Source organism: Gobio gobio (assembly GCF_949357685.1).
Source record: "Gobio gobio genome assembly, chromosome: 20".
In the NCBI taxonomy this organism is placed as follows: Eukaryota; Metazoa; Chordata; class Actinopteri; order Cypriniformes; family Gobionidae; genus Gobio; species Gobio gobio.
The window spans coordinates 21,019,682-21,040,193 of record NC_137113.1 but is presented as its reverse complement, the minus strand read 5'-3'; the positions used below and the strand labels follow the sequence as shown (position 1 = coordinate 21,040,193).

Sequence of the window (20,512 nt, the reverse complement as noted above, 5' to 3'; positions counted from 1 at the left end):
AGTTGTTATGCAGTCGCATTCACTGTAGGGGGCAGATAAAATACTATTAAGGTAATAGGGAATTCTTTTATAGTACTGACCATAACCTCTGGTTACTGTTTCAGCTTCAACTAAGTTGTTATTTAGGCGACTGTAGGGGGGCTACATGTGTACTTTTTATAAATAGCAATCAACAATAGCAAGCATGGGCAACATTGTTAAATCGCTTTAGCCATAACCTCTGGTTAATGATCGGACTGGTTTGTGATTGTAATGATCAGTTTGTGATCGTGTGCCCGCATAATGAACGGCCGGTGCGATGACCCTGTATGACTCTGAGAGCCGAATGAACAATTTCAATAAGAGTAAAGATTTAAATAGAACAATCAGATGTCTAGATAAATGATAATAATAAATTGAAATTCCAATCTAAACACGAGGTTGAGATAAAACGGAGAGATAAAAGTTTAACTGGAATTCAACTACTTTGCCACACTGAAAAGACAGAACATGCAGAAACCTTCACCCGCTTATCAGAAGCCGTCGTTGGGACGATTGGGCGGGCCTTACATAACAATAGTCAATTGATCGATGTATGGATCAATAGTGATGTAATGATACGTTTTTATGCAATGTGTAAAAAGAAAATCGATACTTATATATTTTTTTAAGAGATACCTTTATTTTGACACTCTCCACATCTTCACGCAATGTCCGTCTATGTATTACCATGTATTCGCGTTTAAACCATAGACTGTTAAAAAATATGAATGTAGTGTCTGTGACGTCACCCATAGGATTCTGAAGAGTAGTTTTGAAGCGGAAAAGAAGGGACGAGCTGGCCATTGCCATCTTGGCAGCGTGTCATCGTGCGTCACTCCCGGATAATAGAAAATGGGCAAAGAGGCGGGACGTGGGTGGAGCTGAGGTGACACAATGATTAACAGACAGCAGATAAATGGCTATCCACCCGTCACTCAAAGTGGCCACGCCCTTAATTATGCTGAATTTGAAGGCTTTATATAATGTAAACGAATGAGTTATGAAAAAATTCACCCCTCTCACAGTTGTCATGAAGGGCAAAATTTGCCATATAGACCAAAACCACAATTTGTACCAGGCTGTAAACATTTTCAGGGCATTTTAACATGGGGCTCAATGAGATTCTGCTCTCTTCTGGAGCCTGTCCTAGCGGCCAGTCGATGAATTGCAGTTTAAGTCACTTCTGTATTGGCTTCAAGAGAAACTGCGGGAGGTTGCCGCTTGGTTTAAACTCACCTGGGCTCGACAATAAGAACTGCCCGATGGCCCACAGAGAGCGTGACAGGTGGAACTGCTGAATCGTCATTTTATGCAAATTTAAGCATTCAAGTGCAAACAGACCTAAAAGAGAAATTATTTTGGTTCTCGAGCATATTCACTCATTCAAAGTGACAGCGGCCTAACATCCCTGCTTCTGTTTGTGTCATTAATCAAACAACAAAAGACAAAGAGAAAATCTCTCACTGCTCTTGACTAAATAACTTTTATAACTTGAATATTTAAATCTATATTTAGTGATGACTATGCAATGTTATTTTACATTTGATTACACGTTTTTGCATTCCACTGTGCTGTTTTTCCATTGACTTTTTATGTATATGCGTACTAGATGGACATGTTTGACGGCGCTGAGGCTAGCCGCAAAAGTCAGTGTTGACGGTGTTACTGGGTTCAGCCGCAACACCGGGCGGTTCATTTCATTTATCACGAGTGTTAGGAGATGACTGACAAGATGATGTCGGAAAATTTCAAAAGCGAAATGAAAAAGTGCCTATTAAGCGAGTTGTTCATTTAGAATAATAGACTAATGAACCCACCATTCAAGTAACCACCCCCTCCCCCGATTTGAAAGCGAAAGTAAAATGCGCACGGCCATACATGACGGTGCGTGTCCACTGGTGCAGAGCAAGCAGAGCAGAGTGAGCATTTTCAGGTCATTCCTATGAAAGCTCAACTACAATTAATTGAACACGCTCACTCTGCTCCGCACCGTTACGAATGCCTGTGTGGCCATGCACATTTTTTTTTCCTTTTCAATTTAGCGATTTAAATGTTTTTATTACCGGTATTGTCACACGTCGATTAACCGGTGAGTTAATCTGTGCCTTTGGTCATATCGGACATCTGAATGCTAAGTAGGGTTTGGTTAAGAAATAGTGTGCACCCTTAATTTATTGAGAAGGAAAAGATCCGAAGATGGAAAATCTCCATATAAGTGCCTTTTGTGCATTTGCAATGGGGTTTTTTTTACTTGTTACTTTGCACTTTTTGCAAAAAAAAAGTTTTTTTTAATTTTATTTAGGATATTTCATTTTTGACACTTCAATTTCAGTATCTAAATATTCGTAAAAATGTTAAGTTTGTTAAATTATTATGCTGTTATATCATGATTATATATTCAGTGGAATAAAATGTCTTAAAATGACAATAATATTGTTAATCACAATTATTTCTGAGACAATCTATTGCCCAATAAAAAGTAGTTATCATGACAGGCCTATGCCCGGCACTACTTTGCAATTAAGTGCATTGACATCCTTTTCAAGCAACAATGTGTCATTAGTAGACAAGGGTAGAGAGAATGCAAGGTGTCAAGGACAAGCGGAAGAAAAATAAAACGTAAAGATAGAGCACTCAAGACGCCGTGTCACCGCCTCACTTTCACTATCTCTCTGGCTCTGTCTAGATTTAGTGCTGTTTTTCTCACTTTGACACTGAGTATATGCCATATGAAAGAAGGGTATGAGAATGGCATGCATATAAATTGTGTTTTGTTACAACTGCCTGGAGAAATGCGCAAGATGACGCATTCAAGTTGAGCATCTCCTGAAATTAATTACATCCACAACAACCTCATTTACCAACTATTATGTCAGGGGTTGACAACATTCTTGTCATGAATTTCCTGTGTCACATCTACAAACAAAAAGAGCAATAAAAAAAGCAGACTACATCATCCAACTGTTTCCTGCATCCGACTGTTTCCGAATTATAAGTATTTATAGGGATGCACCAAAATGAAAATTCTTGGCCGAAACCGAATAATAATAAAACACTTTACAGAGCGCGGGTTTTCAATTTTTTTCGCCAATTTTTTCACTATTGCATAAATTTGTAAAAATGTCCTTTTGACTATTTTGTCTTGCTTTTTTTAAAGAAAAATAAATTACAAAACTACAATTTAAAAATATTTATTTAACACTGAATTTTTTTAGCATTCCAGCAGACTATACAAACAAAGCACAATATAACATAAAATACTTTTTTTAATTTTTTATTATTATTATAAAAATATATATATATTTGGCCATCTTATCTTATATTTGGCCTATTATGCCTACAGGTATCATAATCAAATCTCTGAGGGTGCTCTATTAAAGTGTAGATGAAGGCTATGCAACGTCTCCACCACAGCAGTGATAGTACAGTGAGACATTTAAAGGACAACTCCAGTGAAAAATGAACCTAGGGGTAATTAACATACAGTACATTACGCGTATACAGACAGGAGCCATCTTGGAAAACAGTCTCGACGAATCGAGCCACGAACGCTGTGCTAAGTGAGCTGGTCGATAGGAATTATCGCAGCTGAGCACAGCGTTCGTGGCTCGACTCGTCGAAACTGTTTTCCAAGATGGCTCCTGTCTGTATACGCGTAATGTACTGTCTTTATTATAAAGTATCTTCTTATTAAACTGTTTGTACACTTACAAAGTTCTCAATGCTTCGGTTTGCATGTAGGGACCCTCATTATGCTACCGTGTTAGTGTGAGGCTATTTTGAGCCTTGTTAGTGGTATTAACTAGCGATTTAATTTGACTTATTCTATGCCCCATAGACTAGCATTATAAGCTAATCTGTTTTTAGAGATAAAACTCTTTACATTCGATTTTCATGCAAACGCATCCCAGAGAACGATCTACTCGGTAATTACCCCTAGGTTCATTTTTCACCGGAGTTGTCCTTTAAGATTATTTAGAATTTCAAAAATATTTTTAAATTAATATTTTTCGATTAAGTCTATTAGTCTGCCTTTACATTGCTTCAATGCGTTACTATTTCACTTCCGAAACTTTGCAGCGTGCAATTGGCCATTAATCCTGTTTGCATTGCAACATGAAAAACAATAGTTTTATTCAATTAATTATATAGACGGTAGACTCGACAGCAAGCCAAGACTGCTCCATTTACGATCACTAAACGCTGTCGCTATGTCAGTTCATCACAATCTCACAAAGTACAAAGTTCAATGAAGCTGCTAACAATGCACAATAATTATCTTACTTACGTCGATTCATTTCTACACTTTTTTTTTGTTTGTTCATGAGAGGTTTTGCGAGCCTGTCTCTGCTGCAGAAACACGTAAATGGATACATTTGACGTTCTACAGACACAAATATGCACTGGAGCATTTGCCAATATACAGTATCAACTGAGGGTGCTCTTGCTTGCATTTGAGGGTGCTTAGATGGTGTCTGCAAGCAGCCATTTTTGCATCTATCTCGGACACTTCCACACTTCCAACATGTTTTCTGCATTTAGAAGTGTGCGCGCCTCTCTCTCAAACGCGCTGGTTGCTATATTTGATCAAGCGCCATTGTTCGGTTATATTTATACGGTCTTTTCACTTATTCGCTATTTTCGGCCGAATAATTTCGGTTGCCGAACATTCGGTGCATCCCTATTTATATATTATAGGCTACATTAAAAAAACATTGTTTAAATGTTTCCTCTAAAAAGTTTAGGACATTTAAACAAGACAGCATTTCTATAAAAAATCTATATATTTGGTTTTATCCAGCATTTAAAGGTTTGTTGAAGTAATATAAGATGAGATATAGGGCATCACAGTTTGATAAATGATGTGCTGTACTGTTCGACTGATCTCTTTCGAACAGAAGCAAGCAGCACACATATTACAATCGTGAGCACGATCTCAAAGCATCTCTATGACCAACCTGTACACTTCTCCCATTAACAACCAAGCCAAACACCACCCAGCCTTTCCACTCAGCCTCAGAGAAGAAACATAATCGCACAAGCTGATAAAAATCCAATCTTTTCCAAACCCCCGCCCCCCCAGCTGTAAAAGCTCGGAGTGACGTTCTCAGAGAGGGGGTTTAAAACAGCTTTACAATCACGTTGTGTAAGAACTACAACCTGAGCTGCATGATGAAATCAGAAAGGTTACACCGCCACAGAGAGTCCCTCATTTCATTTTCACAGGCTTTTAACCAACACGCCGCACACGCACTTCTCTCTGTGGAGTGCGGAGCGCCTGTTGACTGATGACCCCCATGAGGGCCACTCATGAAGCGCATAAAAGCACAGGGGCCCCCTAATGGGCCTGAGAAGCTCTTCTCAGGGATGGCCGTCATTGACAAAATTACACACGTTTAAAGTGGGTGCCTTGAAAACAAATAGAAAGGAAAGGTGCTGGAAATGAATTATCATTCTGCATTAATGGAGTTTATTAATCTCAAAATAGTAGCAGTAATTACGGTCCACTCATATTAAAACAGCTTTAAATCTGAAATAAGACATAACTGCTGATCTCACAGCTAATATGACACATGCAACATGTGCCTAACTGAAACATTACAAAACCTACCAATGTGTATCACACCAATATACACAAAAAGACTAGAGATGCACCAATTGCAATTTTCTTGGCCGATTCCGATTTCCAATTTTTTTTTGTAAGTGTGACCTGCCGATACAGGTTTTCTTTCCAAGAACTATAATTGACAGCACATACAAACAAAAATCTACTTTTGTTCAATGCAATTTCTTTTCATAAAAAACACAAGTATAAAGTAATCGAATAAGAACAAATAAACTAATTGTAAATTACAGCATAAATAAATGCAATAGAATAAAGAGAGATATGAAATAAACATGTAACAGTAGGTTATTATTTAGGTAAGAAATTAAACTGCAGAAATTAAAGAAATCAAATGTAAAATAACACTGGATAGTTTTTATTGTAAACAATTACAACCCCAAATCAGAAAAAGGTGGGACAGTATGGAAATTGCAAATAAAAAAAAAAGAAGTGATTTCTAAATTTACTTTGACTTGTATTTCATTGCAGACAATATGAACACAAAATATTTCATGTTTTGTCTGGTCAACTTCATGTAATTTGTAAATATGCATCCTTTCCTGTCATTCAGACCTGCAACACATTTCAAAAAAAGTTGGGACAGTAAAGCATTTACCACTTTGTAATGTTTCCATTCCTTTTCACAACACTTAAAAGACGTTTAGGGACTGAAGACACCAAGTGATGAAGTGTTTCAGGTGTAATTTTGTCCCATTCTTCCTGCAAACAAGTCTTAAGGTGGACAACAGTACAGGGTCTTCATTGTCGCATTTTGCGCTTCAAAATGCGCCACACATTCTCTAATGGAGACAGGTCGGGACTGCAGGCAGGCCAGTCAAGTACCCGTACCCTCTTCCTCCGCAGCCAGGACTTTGTAATGTGTGCAGAATGTGGTTTTGCATTGTCTTGTTGAAATATGCATGGACGTCCCTGGAAAATATGTCTTCTTGAAGGCAGCATATTATGCTCCAAAATCTCTATGTACTTTTCAGCATTAATGGTACCTTCACAGAAGTGCAAGTTACCTTTGCCAAGGGCACTGACACAACCCCATACCATGACAGACCCTGGCTTTTGGACTTGTTGCTGGTAACAGTCTGGATGATCCTTTTCTTCTTTGGTCCGGAGCACACGGCGTCCATTCCTCCCAAAAAATACCTCAAATACTGATTCATCTGACCACAGTACACGTTTCCACTGTGTGATGGTCCATCCCAGATGCCTCCGAGCCCAGAAAAGTCGACGGCGCTTCTGGACACTGTTAACATAGGGCTTCCTTTTGGCACAGTACAGTTTTAACTGGCATTTGTGGATGTAACTACGTATTGTGGTACTTGACAAAGGTTTGCCAAAGTAGTCCTGAGCCCATGTGGTGATATCGCTTATAGATGAATGACGATTCTTGATGCAGTGCCACCTGAGGGATCGGAGATCACGGTTGTTCAGCTTAGGCTTGCGCCCTTGTCCTTTACGCACTGAAATTCCTCCAGATTCCTTGAATCTTTTAATTATGTTATGCACTGTTGCATGTGAAATATCCAAATCTCTTCCTATCTTTCTTTGAGGAACATTGTTTTTAAACATTTCAATAATTTTCTCACGTATTGTTGGCAAACTGGCGATCCTCGGCCCATCTTTGCTCCTAAAGGATTAGACCTTTCTTGGATGCTGCTTTTGTACCAAATCATAATTACAATCACCTGTTGACATCACCTGTTTCAAATCACATCATTATTTAACCATTTTACCTCATTACTAACCCTAAATTGCTCCTGTCCCAACTTTTTTTGAAATGTGTTGCAGGTCTGAATGACAGGAAAGGATGCATATTTACAAATGACATGAAGTTGACCAGATAAAACATGAAATATTTTGTGTTCATATTGTCTGCAATGAAATACAAGTCAAAGTAAATTTAGAAATCACTTCATTTTTTTTTTTTGCGTTTTCCATACTTTCCCAACTTTTTCTGATTTGGGGTTGTAAAAAAAAAAGATTAATGCTTACAATTAAAGGTTATAAAACTTATTCAGTCAAGAGCAGAGTGTGATTTTCTTTCTTTTGTTCTTTGATTAACATGGCAGACAGCAGCAGGAATATTAGACTGCTGTCACTTTAAGAGTTTATGCACGGAATCAATATACTGTTACACAACATGCACCATCTTTCTCAACTGCGTTCCAAAACTGACTGTGTTTAGTGGAATACTCAGCAAGGTAGTTTTTACATAATTGTGTAGTATTTGACCATTTAAGCGCAGTAATCCACTCCTTTTGGTACTTGCGACTCGCAAGCTGTTTGAGTTGCAGCTTGTGTGTTCCACTTATATCAGATCAGAAGTGAGTGCGCTTTCGGTGTGAGTGTGAAACCTGCAGAAATTAATAAAATTATGTGCAATACAAGCACTATTTAACCGGAGCAAATGAGACGAATGAGTTAGAGTGCCTCGGGTGTGTGTCACTTTGCGAGAAGAGAGCGAGAACACAGGGCTCTAGACTGCGACTAAATGGTCGCATTTTGCAATTTTTTTTTCCTGTTGGTGCGACTGAATTTGGTTGGAGGTTGCACTGGTGCGACCACAGCAGTGCCCAACCATTAAGAGCTGCCATTTATTTCTGTTACATATGAGAAACATCGGACGGCAAACGAAACAAAAGCAGAAGGGAACCGTGCTACTAGTTTGAGCTACGCAGCGCGAGCTCATACATGGGATCTAGATCACGCAACACTGTTACTAAACAGCACTGGGAGATCCAGTGAGAAAGCATTTGAATTCACCACAGTATTAATAACATCGCTACTGCGAGACCTAGTGGGAAGCGTTTGGTGCAGAATCCTCTGTTATAAACCACAGATATCAGAGCAAATAGAGTTGACGTAGAGACCAGGAGAAACATTTTGACAGTGTTGTGCCAGTTCACAGCTTTTCTGAACTAGTTCAAGTTCAGTTCATACATGCTCAAAGTGAACAGTTCACGTTCAAAGTTCACAATTTTAATTCTGAACTAGTTCAAAGTTCAGTTCATTTTACTTTTTTCGTGAGATATTCAAATAAATACCTTTTTTTCACACTACGAGCTAGAAATCACTATACGTTCCTTGAAGCTGCTCATTGTAGACATTTGCTCATGACACTGCAATTGTGGGTTTCTTACCAGGTGATGAAACTTGCAGCAGTACAGACAAGGTAGACCAGTTCTATACTTAGTGCAATGAAATCTACCAGCATTTAATTAAAAAAAGAATATATAATATGAAATATGTATATATTATTTGATATATATGATATTATATATACATATGTGTGTGTATGAAATGAGCAAAACTCTTGAATGAAGGTAATGAAGGCAAAACTCAAAGGCACAAAAAACTTGCAGCGCTTTCTCTCACTCTCGTCTTTGGTCTGTCTCTCTCTCTCTCTCTCTCTCTCTCTCGCTCCTCTAGCCCTCCGCGCTCTCGTCGTTGCCTGCTACGCGGCGTTGCTATGCCTACCCCGCTCTGCTGCAATTCATCACGGGTAACGTTGTGCGGAAGCCAGTATGCTATTCAACTATTCTCAGCCGGACACTACGTTGCCCGCAATGCATTGCGCACACAATGTCAAAACCATTTCTGTCTGGTGAGACATGATTTAAGCGGCACCATCTCGTTGCGTTTCAAAAGAGAAAACAGATGTCACTCAGTTTCCAATGGAAAACAAATTCCAACGTTCATTTACAGTGATGTCTGCCGTTCATGACACATAATGTGAACTAATTCACGTTCAAGTTCTTTATTAAAAAATGTGTTGCGTTCAGTTCAACGTTCACGAAAAAATGAGCGTGTTCAATGAACGCGTTCTTTTGAACTCGTTCACGCACAACACTGCATTTTGAAACATTCAGGGGTTTCAGGCCACAAATCATAAACATTCACCATGGATTGAATGTAGTAACACCCCATGGTATTGTGGAAGAAATAGTTGAATGTTTTTTCTTTTCTTTTTTTTTTACATTATTCATCTCAGGGTGCGTAAAACCTTTTGAGAGTGAAATTCAAGCACTTTTCAAGTGTTTCACACTTTTTCCAGCACTTCAAAGCTCTAAATATTATCCAATTTTAATATTATTTTTAATGTGATGATTTGTAAAACTAAAAGTTTAAAGGTGCTGGCCACTTTATGGCAACAAAAAAAAAAAAATCCCATGGGGTGCGGTTGACTATAACCAGTAGGAGGTGGCATAGGAGCTATATGCAACTTTTTCCCCAAAATAAACGTAACAATAGCCTTTTTATTTTACCATTTATGACTCAAACATCTCCTGATGAGCATACTGACACCTTGTCCGCTCACAGTGGGTGCACCTATAAGCCTGTATCCTATTTTTCCTATTTTCTGGCGGGTAGGTTTTTCCCGCGCTGTCTGCGGATGTGACGTCACCACCGCTGCGAGAGCGAGCAAAAAATAAGAGCAGTTCTATTTTTTGGCCACAGGTGTCAGTCGCGAGTTTAAATTTCAGAAAAACGCATATAGCCCGTTTAATATATGGAAAAAAGTCACAAAGTCACAAAAAAAAAACTTTCCTTCAAATTGTGACTGGATTACACGGAAAACAAGTAAAGAGTATTCCTTTTAGTTCAGTATGATACTATATAAGAAGTGAACAATAGTATAACAGTACTACAATAAAATACTAACAATACTAAGAACAATATTTAATAAGAGTGGAATATAAACATTTTCCTTATAAAAATTGTTTTTTTGCACATTACTGTTGTTAATAAAAGTTCATTTTTTCTCCATAACAATTCAAGCTCAGCGCTTCACTGTTAAATTTCCAATAAACAAACATGTATTATTATTAGTAACTGCACTTATTAACAAAACAATGCAAAACAATAGTAATTTTACGATTAAATTAACCATATGATACATTTTTGTGGCGCTGGTGCCACTGCTCTCAAATGTTAGTCTGGAGCTAATTGGTTAGCATGTTGATTTACGGTGTGCGCCCCTAAATTTTCTGGTTGTGCTGCCCCTAAAATTTTCAGTTTGGGGGCCACTGTGCTCCTAGTGAAAAAAAGTTTGTCTGGAGCCCTGGAACGCGCAGATGGCATTATTGAATGGCCGTCAAAAGCAAATAAAAATGTGGATGGGTCCTAGTAAATGCCACTAAATAAATACACAATTTGTAATTTGTAAATACACAAATAGCCCGCCTTGATACTAAACATCTGGTTGGGCCAGACAAAGTTACGGAAGATATCAAAGTATTTACAGTGGCAATAGTATAGGGGTAAAGCGCATGGCAGAAAGTTTTGATGCAAATCGACGCAAGGTTCGTATCTGCCTTTTGCCGAACTTGCTCTACTCCCTTTTCCCATCACATAATAGATCAAAAAGGCATTTATTTTCAATAAAATAAAAAAGTGGAAATAAAGCATCTAACGTGTCGATTAGGGGTAGGTGAACAGACATACGCTGAATTAGAGACGGTAAAAGTGAGTGGGTCAACTATCATTGGTCTTAAAAAGTGGGTGGGTCTTGTCCCACCCACATACAATGGTTCCGAAGCCCATGCATTATGTGCCGCTGCAAAAAAACATACTGGCCCGTAATCGAAAAGACGTGAGACTGACTGACTGGTCACCAGTCCGGGCCATTCATGTGGAAAATCGACAGATTCTGGTCCCTGGCCAGAGATTTTTATTGCATTTCGTCTAAATCACAGGAAATCAACCCTGCACAGAAGCTAAAAGTTCTCAAATAATGGACATGCTGGGGCAGTTGTAGCCTAATGGTAGTCGGACTTGTTACCCGAAGGTCGTGGGTTCGAGTCTCAACTGGCAGGAAATGTAGGTGGGGGGAGTGAATGAACAGCGCACACTAAGGTGCCCTGGTGCAAGGCACCTAACCCCCAATCACTCTCTGGGCACCGCAGCAAAAAATGGCTGCCCGCTGCTCCGTGTGTGTGTGTGTGTGTGTGTGTGTGTGTGTGTGTGTGTGTGTGTGTGTGTGTGTGTGTGTGTGTGTGTGTGTGTGTGTGTGTGTGTGTGTGTGTGTTCAATACTCACTGCTGTGTGTGCACTTGGATGGGTGAAATGCAAAGCACCAATTCCAAGTATGGGACATTGGGACACCCTACTTGGCTACACGACACTTACTCACTTGCTTACTATGATGAGAAGGGATTTACTACATTACACAAAATGATCATTTACAGAATAACATTCTCTGGAATTTCATAATCTCCTCAGATTTATGCAGTTAAACCAGGACCGCATTAAAAGAAAGAAACAAATGTTGCAATGGAAACCCCGGTGCACTTGTTCTTCTGCACCATTTGTAATGGAACATGTGCTGGCCAACACCGGTGTCTCAAAAGTCACAGAAACATGCAGCATTTTTGGACATCATAGGTGTGTTCTGAGCTGAATTTGTGCTCTTGAATACTGCACATGCTTGTTATGATGCCCTTAAAACCTGTCTAATAGGTCCACTGCATTTATACAGGGATGAGATTAATTTAAAGGGTTTGTTCATACAAAAATTTGAATTCTTTCATCATTTACTTATGTTGTTTCAAACCTGTATGACTTTTTTTTCTTCCTTGGAAACAAAAGGAGATGTTAGGCAGAATTACACTCTTGTTGAATCTTTTTCTATACAGGTTGTCATTCTGCCTAACATCTCCTTTTGTCTTCCACAGAAGAAAGTCATAGGAGTTTGAAGCAAAACCAGTGTGAGTAAACGATGACAGAATTTTAATTTTTTTAGATTAACTGTTCGTTTAATCACTTAAACGCAACCACAAAACTAAATCAATATCGACCATGTGCTGTCCACTTCAGTGAGTCAATGAAAACTGCCGGATAGAATAATTTGTAATCTATCAACACATAACTAAGTAAAAGCTTAATGACAATAAAGACCTAAAAATTAACTTAAACATCATGCATAAATTACTGAACAATAAATAAAGTATTGAACTGTCAAATAAAGTATTTACATGTGCACTGCCAGTCTGAACTAATCATTCTGCAGGTTGAATATGCCGAGTATGACCACGCCAAAGGCAACGACAGAGATAAATATGTCTGTAAAAAGGTGACAATGTTTTGGATGGTCCCAGCGAGCATCCTTGACTTCAGACAGGGAGACGCATCCGCACGCGTTTTTCCCCCATCACATTACACATCTGGAATGCAAGCTTGCTGGAATTCAAGTTACACTTACAGGATGGATGTTTACATGTTCGGATTTGCACATACATCCAATTTCGCTCGAGGAGAGCACCGTTAATTAAGTTTAAAGAGTGCTTACTCACCTTACAGCTCGCACACAGATGCAGTCAGTCTCGCGTCCTGTCCGAGCTCAGTCAGCTCAAACCGGGAGAAATCTTGACCGCACATTCCCAAATTTCCACCAGCGCCATCCAGCGCCGCAGCCAATACATGAAGATCTCGCGATAACGACGTTCTCTGTGTATTCAGTTCTCGCGATACATGGCTTCCCTTTAGATTGAGGACCGATCTGCTACCATCTGCTGGAGCTGGTTGGTAGTGTGAATGCCATTACGTAACCGGTTTTGGTTTTGTGTGAATTCTGAATAAAGCATCTTAGCGTGTTCGCAGTCCAACATTGTATAATATAATCACACAAAAAGCAAACAACAGAGTGGCTGATGGTGAATAATTTGCACTTTCTACGAACTTAGTATAAGTAGGGCTTATTAAAAGTGCATTTTTTCAACAAAGTTATCAGTGAAAGTGCTTTAGCCGTCAGAAAATGCTTTTAGTATATATTCTGTTTTAGGACATAAAATACAATACATTTTAATTCAAACAATAATGGATACGGTTATAGGCTACATTTAGTATTAAGCTGTCAAGTTAATAAGAGCCATCATCACTTTTTTAGGGACATATATTGCTATGAGTTATTAAAAACATATAGAAGTTGCATGTAAAATGTGGGACAGGGCTGAAAAGGAACTTAAAATAAGTTTAAATAAACTGAATAAGAGTTCAACCGACTCTTAAAATATGAAGCTGATTTTAAATGCTAAATACAATAGAAACTGAGCAAGAAATACCAAAATGTGGCACAGACACACAAAAAACACCACAGAATATCTCATCCGTTTAAAATAGCCACTATGCATGCTTTGATAGGTTTTATGCATGTCTTTTTTTTTCTTTTATTAAATCTATTGCTTTATTGTTTTTGCTATTTTAGAAGTAATGTGACATCATTTGAACAGGAGATCCAGCTACTAAACAAAGATCAAATACATTATTAATACAGTACATTGACAGATTGCTTATCTATATAAAAAAATAAGACAATATTCTGTTTAGGGACAAAAGTTTATTTTAATGCTAGATCATTTTAGGTACTTTATATGTCTATCATCATTGAGGTCAAGTAGGCATAATGTGTTTGCCAACTATGAACCAGCTAATCACAACATGCAATGATGCGTTTCCATAGTAAACAGCACACAAAACAATGGGAGAACAGGCAAAGATCATTCCTTTCTCACGCAAATACGAATCAATCATAGTTTTTGAGTGTGAGTGCGTAAGGTCCCTGTTTGCTGGTCTGTGTATCTCTCTCTGTACGCATCTGTACTTGGCCTTTACTCTAGAGCATGTACAGTATGTTGTTGTGAATATACATGTCTGTGTTTACATAAGATGGGCAGGTTTCTTAGAGGTCGTCAGTCTCTCCATCAAAGGGGATGTTTTCCAGCTCCATGTGGAGTTGGCTGTGCTCCTCATTGCATATCCAGCCAATCGGAGTGCGGTTGAAAGAAGGCCGACAAGAAAGGTTAGACTGCAACACGGGCACTGGCTGCGGCTCCTCATCGGTCGCCTTGATTTCAGGGGGTTCAAAGGTGACAAGACGAGAGGCCTTGTCAAATCCTCCAAAGGGCAGAGCCATTCTTGTGGGCAAGAACAAGATGGATCAGATGAATTACAACTATCGAAAGGTATAGCTTCTGTGTAGAATTATTTTTATAAACGATAAAATATCATAGTACCTATTGAAACTCTTGTACTTGGGAAGTTCCTTGTGAGCTTGAGGCCCTGGCATTTTCCACCTCATGGTTTCTTTAAGTTCCTCATCATTTTTCATAGCATTTTCCCATGGTGATACGTATGTTTTAACATACTCACATTGTCTCTTTTCCTTCTCTACCTCAGCATTTACTTCCTCTGCCATAGAAAGAACAGAAAAACAAACATCTAAATACTAATTCCATGGACTTACAAGTTTGCTGTTATAAAAAATAATGTTACAAGGTGAGGATTACCTTGAGGTGGCTCTGGTTTGGGAGATGGTTCAGGTGGAGCAGTCAACTCACATTCCAGAGAAGGAACCAGGTTCTGGAGGTTTACCTAAGAAGGCATGAGGAACAAAGAGAAGATCATTCTGTATCATGCTGTGTACTACTGTACATTTAAAGTTTCATTAACTTAAGGAGTGTGTAGGGATATGTGAATACTACAGTGTTCAGAGTAAATGTGAATTTAATCAAATTGTCTCTTTCTTCCCACATCATTTCTTAATATTTGTTTACATGATAAGCATGATAAGCGGTCATGCATAATGCATACGTTTATTTTGTGTTCCCGATCCTATGTAATCACACTATAAACCTCTGTTTCCTATCAAAGCTATTGCTTTTCTCATGCCTCTTTTGCTGACCAGGTTCTCGTCACTGACGATGAATTTCTCCACCCTTTTCTGTCTCATCTTGAACATTTTGGAGCCCTTGTTCTTCATGAGAGACAGCTCCTCCAACATCACATCTTTAGGGGCCTTGATTTTGGTCCCCAAGTCCAGTTCAGTGGTTTCAGCATTCTCATCTTGCTCATCTGGTCAAGGTCAGTGAGGTGGGGAAGGAAAAAGGAAAACTCAGTCAGAATTAACACAGTTCCTTTCAAATCATTAAAATGACTAGAAAATGGAGATGGAAACATTATCCTTGTGTCAAAATGAAGCATGAAAACATGTATTTTTACTTCGATTAAAAAGAGGGTATTAGCCTATACAGGACAGAAGCCCTGCACGCTTTAGGATATATTATATTCTTTCTTAACTTTAATATCAGCCATTAAACTTGGAGTCAAGCCACATCCGACACCAAAGAGAAGGATGCTGTGCTGGGCACTGCTTGCATTACTTTGTAAATCAGATCCTTGGACAAGCTTCAGCAGTAGGTGTGTGCGTGTTTGTGGGTGAGTTTCGGGAATAACGAAAAATAAAGAACAAGGCAGTTGCACATTCATAGATTTTGTACCTTATTTGTAAGATATAAAGAGGAAATTAGGACTATGGTTAAGCTTTATTCAAACCAACAGCAACACTGCTTTTAAACAAATAGGTTAAAGAAGCTCTGTGTAAATTTAAGTGACATCTAGTGGCGAGGTTGCAAATTGCAACCGTCCACCGCTCACCCCAACCTTTCAAAGCACATAGAGAAGTTACGGTGTCCGACACAGGGCAAAGATGTCGTCATCTGAGACAGCAGAGAGTAGCAAGCGCTCTGTAGAGCAGTTTGTCTACTGTAGAAACATGGCGGCACAAAATGGTGACTTCACTGTAAAGGAATCTGAAGTGTATGTAGCTTATTCTAAGGTAATAAAAACATAACAGTTCATTATGTAAGGTCTTTATACACCACTGAAAACATAGTTATGTATATTATATTGCATTTCTGTTAATAGGTCCTCATAACTATTACACACTGCACCTTTAATAAACAAAAAATATATATTTTGAGTAGCTTACATCTTAGACATATTATTCATAGTCACTTTGTGTATTTAAAAACTAAAAAAACGTATATGCATCTTAAATCAACACATAATAGTGGCGTTTCATTGCTGAATGAATCAGTGTTTTTTATAACAAATTGATTGAGTGAACAATGAATCATAAAGATTCGGAAATTGCATACTCACAGAAGAGGTTCTTGTTTCGAAGAAGTAATTACTTTGAATGTGTGAATGTAATCCGGCCGAACTACACTCGCCATGTTGTCATGTGACTTACAGTTGCGTCCCTTCTCTGCCAGAATTTAACTGCAAGTAGAATGTAATCCTGTGTACTTTTTGTTTACTCTTTTTTAGAGAAGTATGCATATTCTAATGCAGCTTATGACTTTGAAGATACTGCTCTTTTCACATACTGTTTTCCATTATATAGTAGGGAACTAGGCATATTTGGATGCAGGGATGCATAATTTGTTCCTGAATAAATCAGTGTTTTGAATTAATCAAACTAATGATTCATTGACTCACTTATAAAACTTGTGTCGCCACCTACTGGCGTATCAAAGTAACTTTCAAAAAGAAGAGCAAATCCACCGACAATAAATACACAGTCTGTCTAGAATGTGCAAACATGGACTGAGCTGAGACAAAAAATAAAAATTTAATTCAAAGTTTGGAACTAAGTGTTTGTATAAACAGTTTTAACAGAACATGAATCACACATATTTGTCCCTATGTGTGTATGCGTGACAATCTGCTGAAACAGATTGAAGTGAAATAATTTGAAGTTAAGCGGCTTGAAATCTCTGCCGAACAGCTCTTCTTATTGGCAGTCATTTTGCTGTTAATTTATTTGGCTCTGAAACGCTCGCCGCAAGAATGTTGTCCTGTAAACAAACTGCCCATTATGAGCACACTGCCAAGCAGATGAAGTGGGAGAATCTAGTACACTAAACAGCCTTCCCACACAAATGCAAAGCACCTAATAACAGAGCTGCTCATTAGAGGAGAGCTGTGAAGTCACACAGTTTGACAATGTCTTTGAGATTTAATGCTCTTTAGAGGAATAATTGGCCAGCTACATAGGCCCACTGCATAGGCTAACCGCTCATTACATTGGTCTTTATAGTATGACGGAGACATTTTTTTATGTCAAAGCTGGGATGAATAATTGCATTGCAACAGCTCTTCAAACTGTGGGAATTGATAGCCCATGACTCCAGCACAAACAAAAACATTATGACATGCTCTTCTAGTTCAAATGTGACATTTCACTGAATCTAATGATGCATTAAAAAAAACTATTCAAACTGTTCTATTCTTAGAAACAGTCACAAGTCCCTCATTACAGTTGGTTGCAATACTATAGCTGTGTGCTTACACCAAGTGTTCTCTCTTTTTGAGGCTCTACAGATACAGTACCATTAAATTAAGTGTTCTCAGTGGGGATTTACACCCCGGGAAATTTATAGAGAGCCTATGGGTTGTTTGGCATTTCTGGCTCTGGCTCTTCATGTTGACACAGGACACCAGTGAGGGCTTTTCGTAATTAAGTGTGACATTTACAACACTCATCCGGTCATCACAGGATATCACAAGTGAGTGTTCAACCAGAATTAAGATTGTGGTGTGTGTGTATTTCTACTACATGTGTGTATTTGTGACACAAAGAAACACCACTGACCATGTTGTGAGATGTTTGAGAAGTCTGTGATGATTTTCGAAGGATTCTTCCTCTTGTTGGTTGGAGCAGGTGTTCCAGAGACAGGCATCACAGCAATCTGAGGAAGGAAATTACATTTGAATGAACCGGGAAGATTGGAAAAGATGCCATGTGCATTTACTGAAAAATTGTAATGTATTTAGGTATTCATTTACCATGATCATGCAATTGATATGGGCATAAACCTAGCCCAGCTATATGGAATTATGAAGACCCATAACTCAGTGAATTATCATTTTTTATTAAACTAAATAATAACAACAGCAACAACATGCCATTAAGGGCCCAAATTCTGAAGGGCTTATATAAGGAGTCTAACTTTACCTCTTCACTTCAAACTAAACTAACATGACCATAAAAATAACAATATTATTTACCCTACAAACAATGCTTTTAAATATATTATGTGGTCAAGAGAAATATTAAAGGTGTAAGAGGTACATCTCACCCCATCTTCCCCATTTTCACACCCCATTTTTTACTGTCTTTAACAATAGTAACAGTTCGTTTTGTAATTGTATATGGCTTTCTTCATAACATTCACAACATTTAACTATAATGTATATTTAAATTACAGTCAATTGGTAAAACTTTAAATTCCATAACCGACAGCAGTCTCTTGTTGCAAAGAGGGGTATTTTTGTTTTAGCACACTAAATAAATCCACCATGGGTAACTGGTCAGCAAATTCCTCAAATGTCCTGCTGAAGGGTTGCAATAGTAAGCCTGAGTGGTCCGAACGCCATATTAAACACATTTCTGAGGAGCTGTGAGAAAACATTAATGCATTTGAACTTATAAATAAATAATAATAATAATATTTCAGTAAGGACTGCACTGTTAAATCATTAACAATGGCATATATACATTTAAATAGAAGAGTGTTGGGGTGTTATTTTTGAGTGTTTGTGTGTTTATGTGTAATTAATTCATTATATTTATATATATTTATGTGAAGAATATCCAGTGCTATTTTATTAGATCTATTTGATTTATGCTATGCAGCATGAGGCAGCTCTATCCAAGAACAACATATATTTTTATCATTTGCAAACAATAATAAATCATCTCGACATACTCTAACCCTCAGTACCAGCCTGCCCAGATTAAGAGCTCATTATAACATTTTATCACCTGCAATTCCCCCTGTTGCAATCAATCAAACATCACAATGACTCCTCTTACCTGAGACCAAAGAATCAATGTTTCAGAAAACAAATCAAATCACAGTTTGAATCAAAGGTTCCCAGGAGGGCTGTTTTAAAGTTAATCCAGTTCCTTGGGGTTGGCTAGAATTCTACCAACTACTGCTCTCTTCTACATCCCAGGAAGAGTGAAATCCTAGCAGAGTGTTTGGGACAGGAGGTCTTTGGGGAGTGGGGAGGGGGTTTAGTTCAGTTTAGTTCAGCACAGGGACAGGGCTGATGGTGGGGAGATACTTTTCTTGCAGATACTTTTAGGTCTAAATATAGAGCAAGATGTTTTCAGGGAGGACCTGTAAAAAGATTATGTCCCACTTCTTTTTCAGTCGCTTACCTTGGTCACTTACCCTCTGTGTTTCTTACAGTGTATGTTTGAAACTTTCTGTGTATTACTATTATTGAGCTGAATATTGAATGTGTGGGATCAGAGCAGCATGCACTGGACAACCACTTAGTGTCTAATATTTTTAAACATATTTGTGTAATTTAATTACATCTAGCTTTGATTTTTTAAATTTAACTAAACTCAAAAGTTCTACATTCAAAGTTTGTGCATTTGCTATTTTTCAAGTTCCGATTACAATATTTCAGTAACGTTGCAGTATTTTTTTTACACTAATCAATAGGGGTGTTATGATACCCTCAAGTCATGATTCGATACATATTACGATACTGAACTCACGATACGATATTATTGCGATACAGACATATGGTAAATGTTAACAAAAAATGTACTCGATTAAAATGCTAAATTTGATATTACATTGGCCGTGGAAATTAATAGGTGGACTTGGTGCTGGTAACCCAATACACAGGACAATGGTGAAACACGAAAATAAAAATATTCTGAAGTATTCAAGAAAATATTCATGATTCTGAAGCTGAAAATACAGAATTATTTAGACGAATAAGCGCACACTATTTTTAAATTATATTTAAAATAATGTAGGCCACTTTTTACTGGTAACATAAGACATTTGGCATTAGGATCCACAAATATTCCCCCCATTGCAATATTATACATTATACTGTACATATTCAACATTATAGTAGTTTAATGTAGTACTGACACTAACACTAAATTTTTTCCTCACAGTAATTTTCATTTTGGGTGAACTATTCACAATAGGCTACATGTGTTACTATCCACCATGATACGTATTGTTGCATTTTTGTATTGTGATTTATTGTGACACG

At 38.0% G+C, this 20,512-nt stretch overlaps 2 protein-coding genes across 2 annotated transcripts in view; both read right to left on the bottom strand.

Moving 5' to 3' along the window:
• usp54b (ubiquitin specific peptidase 54b) overlaps window positions 1–12,986 on the bottom strand; it is a 154,801-nt gene extending 141,815 nt beyond the window's left edge. Inside the window, exon 1 of the mRNA XM_079846343.1 lies at window positions 12,934–12,986. The gene's annotated coding sequence lies outside the window, so the exon portion shown is untranslated. The remainder of the gene's footprint in view (window positions 1–12,933) is intronic.
• Window positions 12,987–13,382: 396 nt separating this feature from the next.
• On the bottom strand, window positions 13,383–19,530 carry myoz1b (myozenin 1b). The gene is made up of 6 exons (XM_079801127.1): window positions 19,299–19,530; window positions 18,075–18,171; window positions 15,321–15,490; window positions 14,926–15,010; window positions 14,653–14,827; window positions 13,383–14,553 (listed from the first exon to the last, which is right to left on the bottom strand). The coding sequence occupies exons 2-6, from the start codon at window positions 18,160–18,162 to the stop codon at window positions 14,319–14,321; spliced, it is 753 nt and encodes a 250-aa protein (XP_079657253.1). The 5' UTR covers window positions 18,163–18,171; window positions 19,299–19,530; the 3' UTR covers window positions 13,383–14,318.
• Between the last annotated feature and the right edge of the window lie 982 nt (window positions 19,531–20,512).

What these genes read in the sequence shown, in the direction of transcription:
- myoz1b (XM_079801127.1), bottom strand. Translation starts at nt 18,162, where the DNA reads ATGCCTGTCTCTGGAACACCTGCTCCAACCAACAAGAGGAAGAATCCT. An exon ending in CTCAAACATCTCACAACATG is followed by an intron (nt 15,491 to 18,074) that starts GTCAGTGGTGTT and finishes GACCTTGACCAG; the next exon opens with ATGAGCAAGATGAGAATGCT. An exon ending in AAGTACAAGAGTTTCAATAG is followed by an intron (nt 14,554 to 14,652) that starts GTACTATGATAT and finishes CTTGCCCACAAG; the next exon opens with AATGGCTCTGCCCTTTGGAG.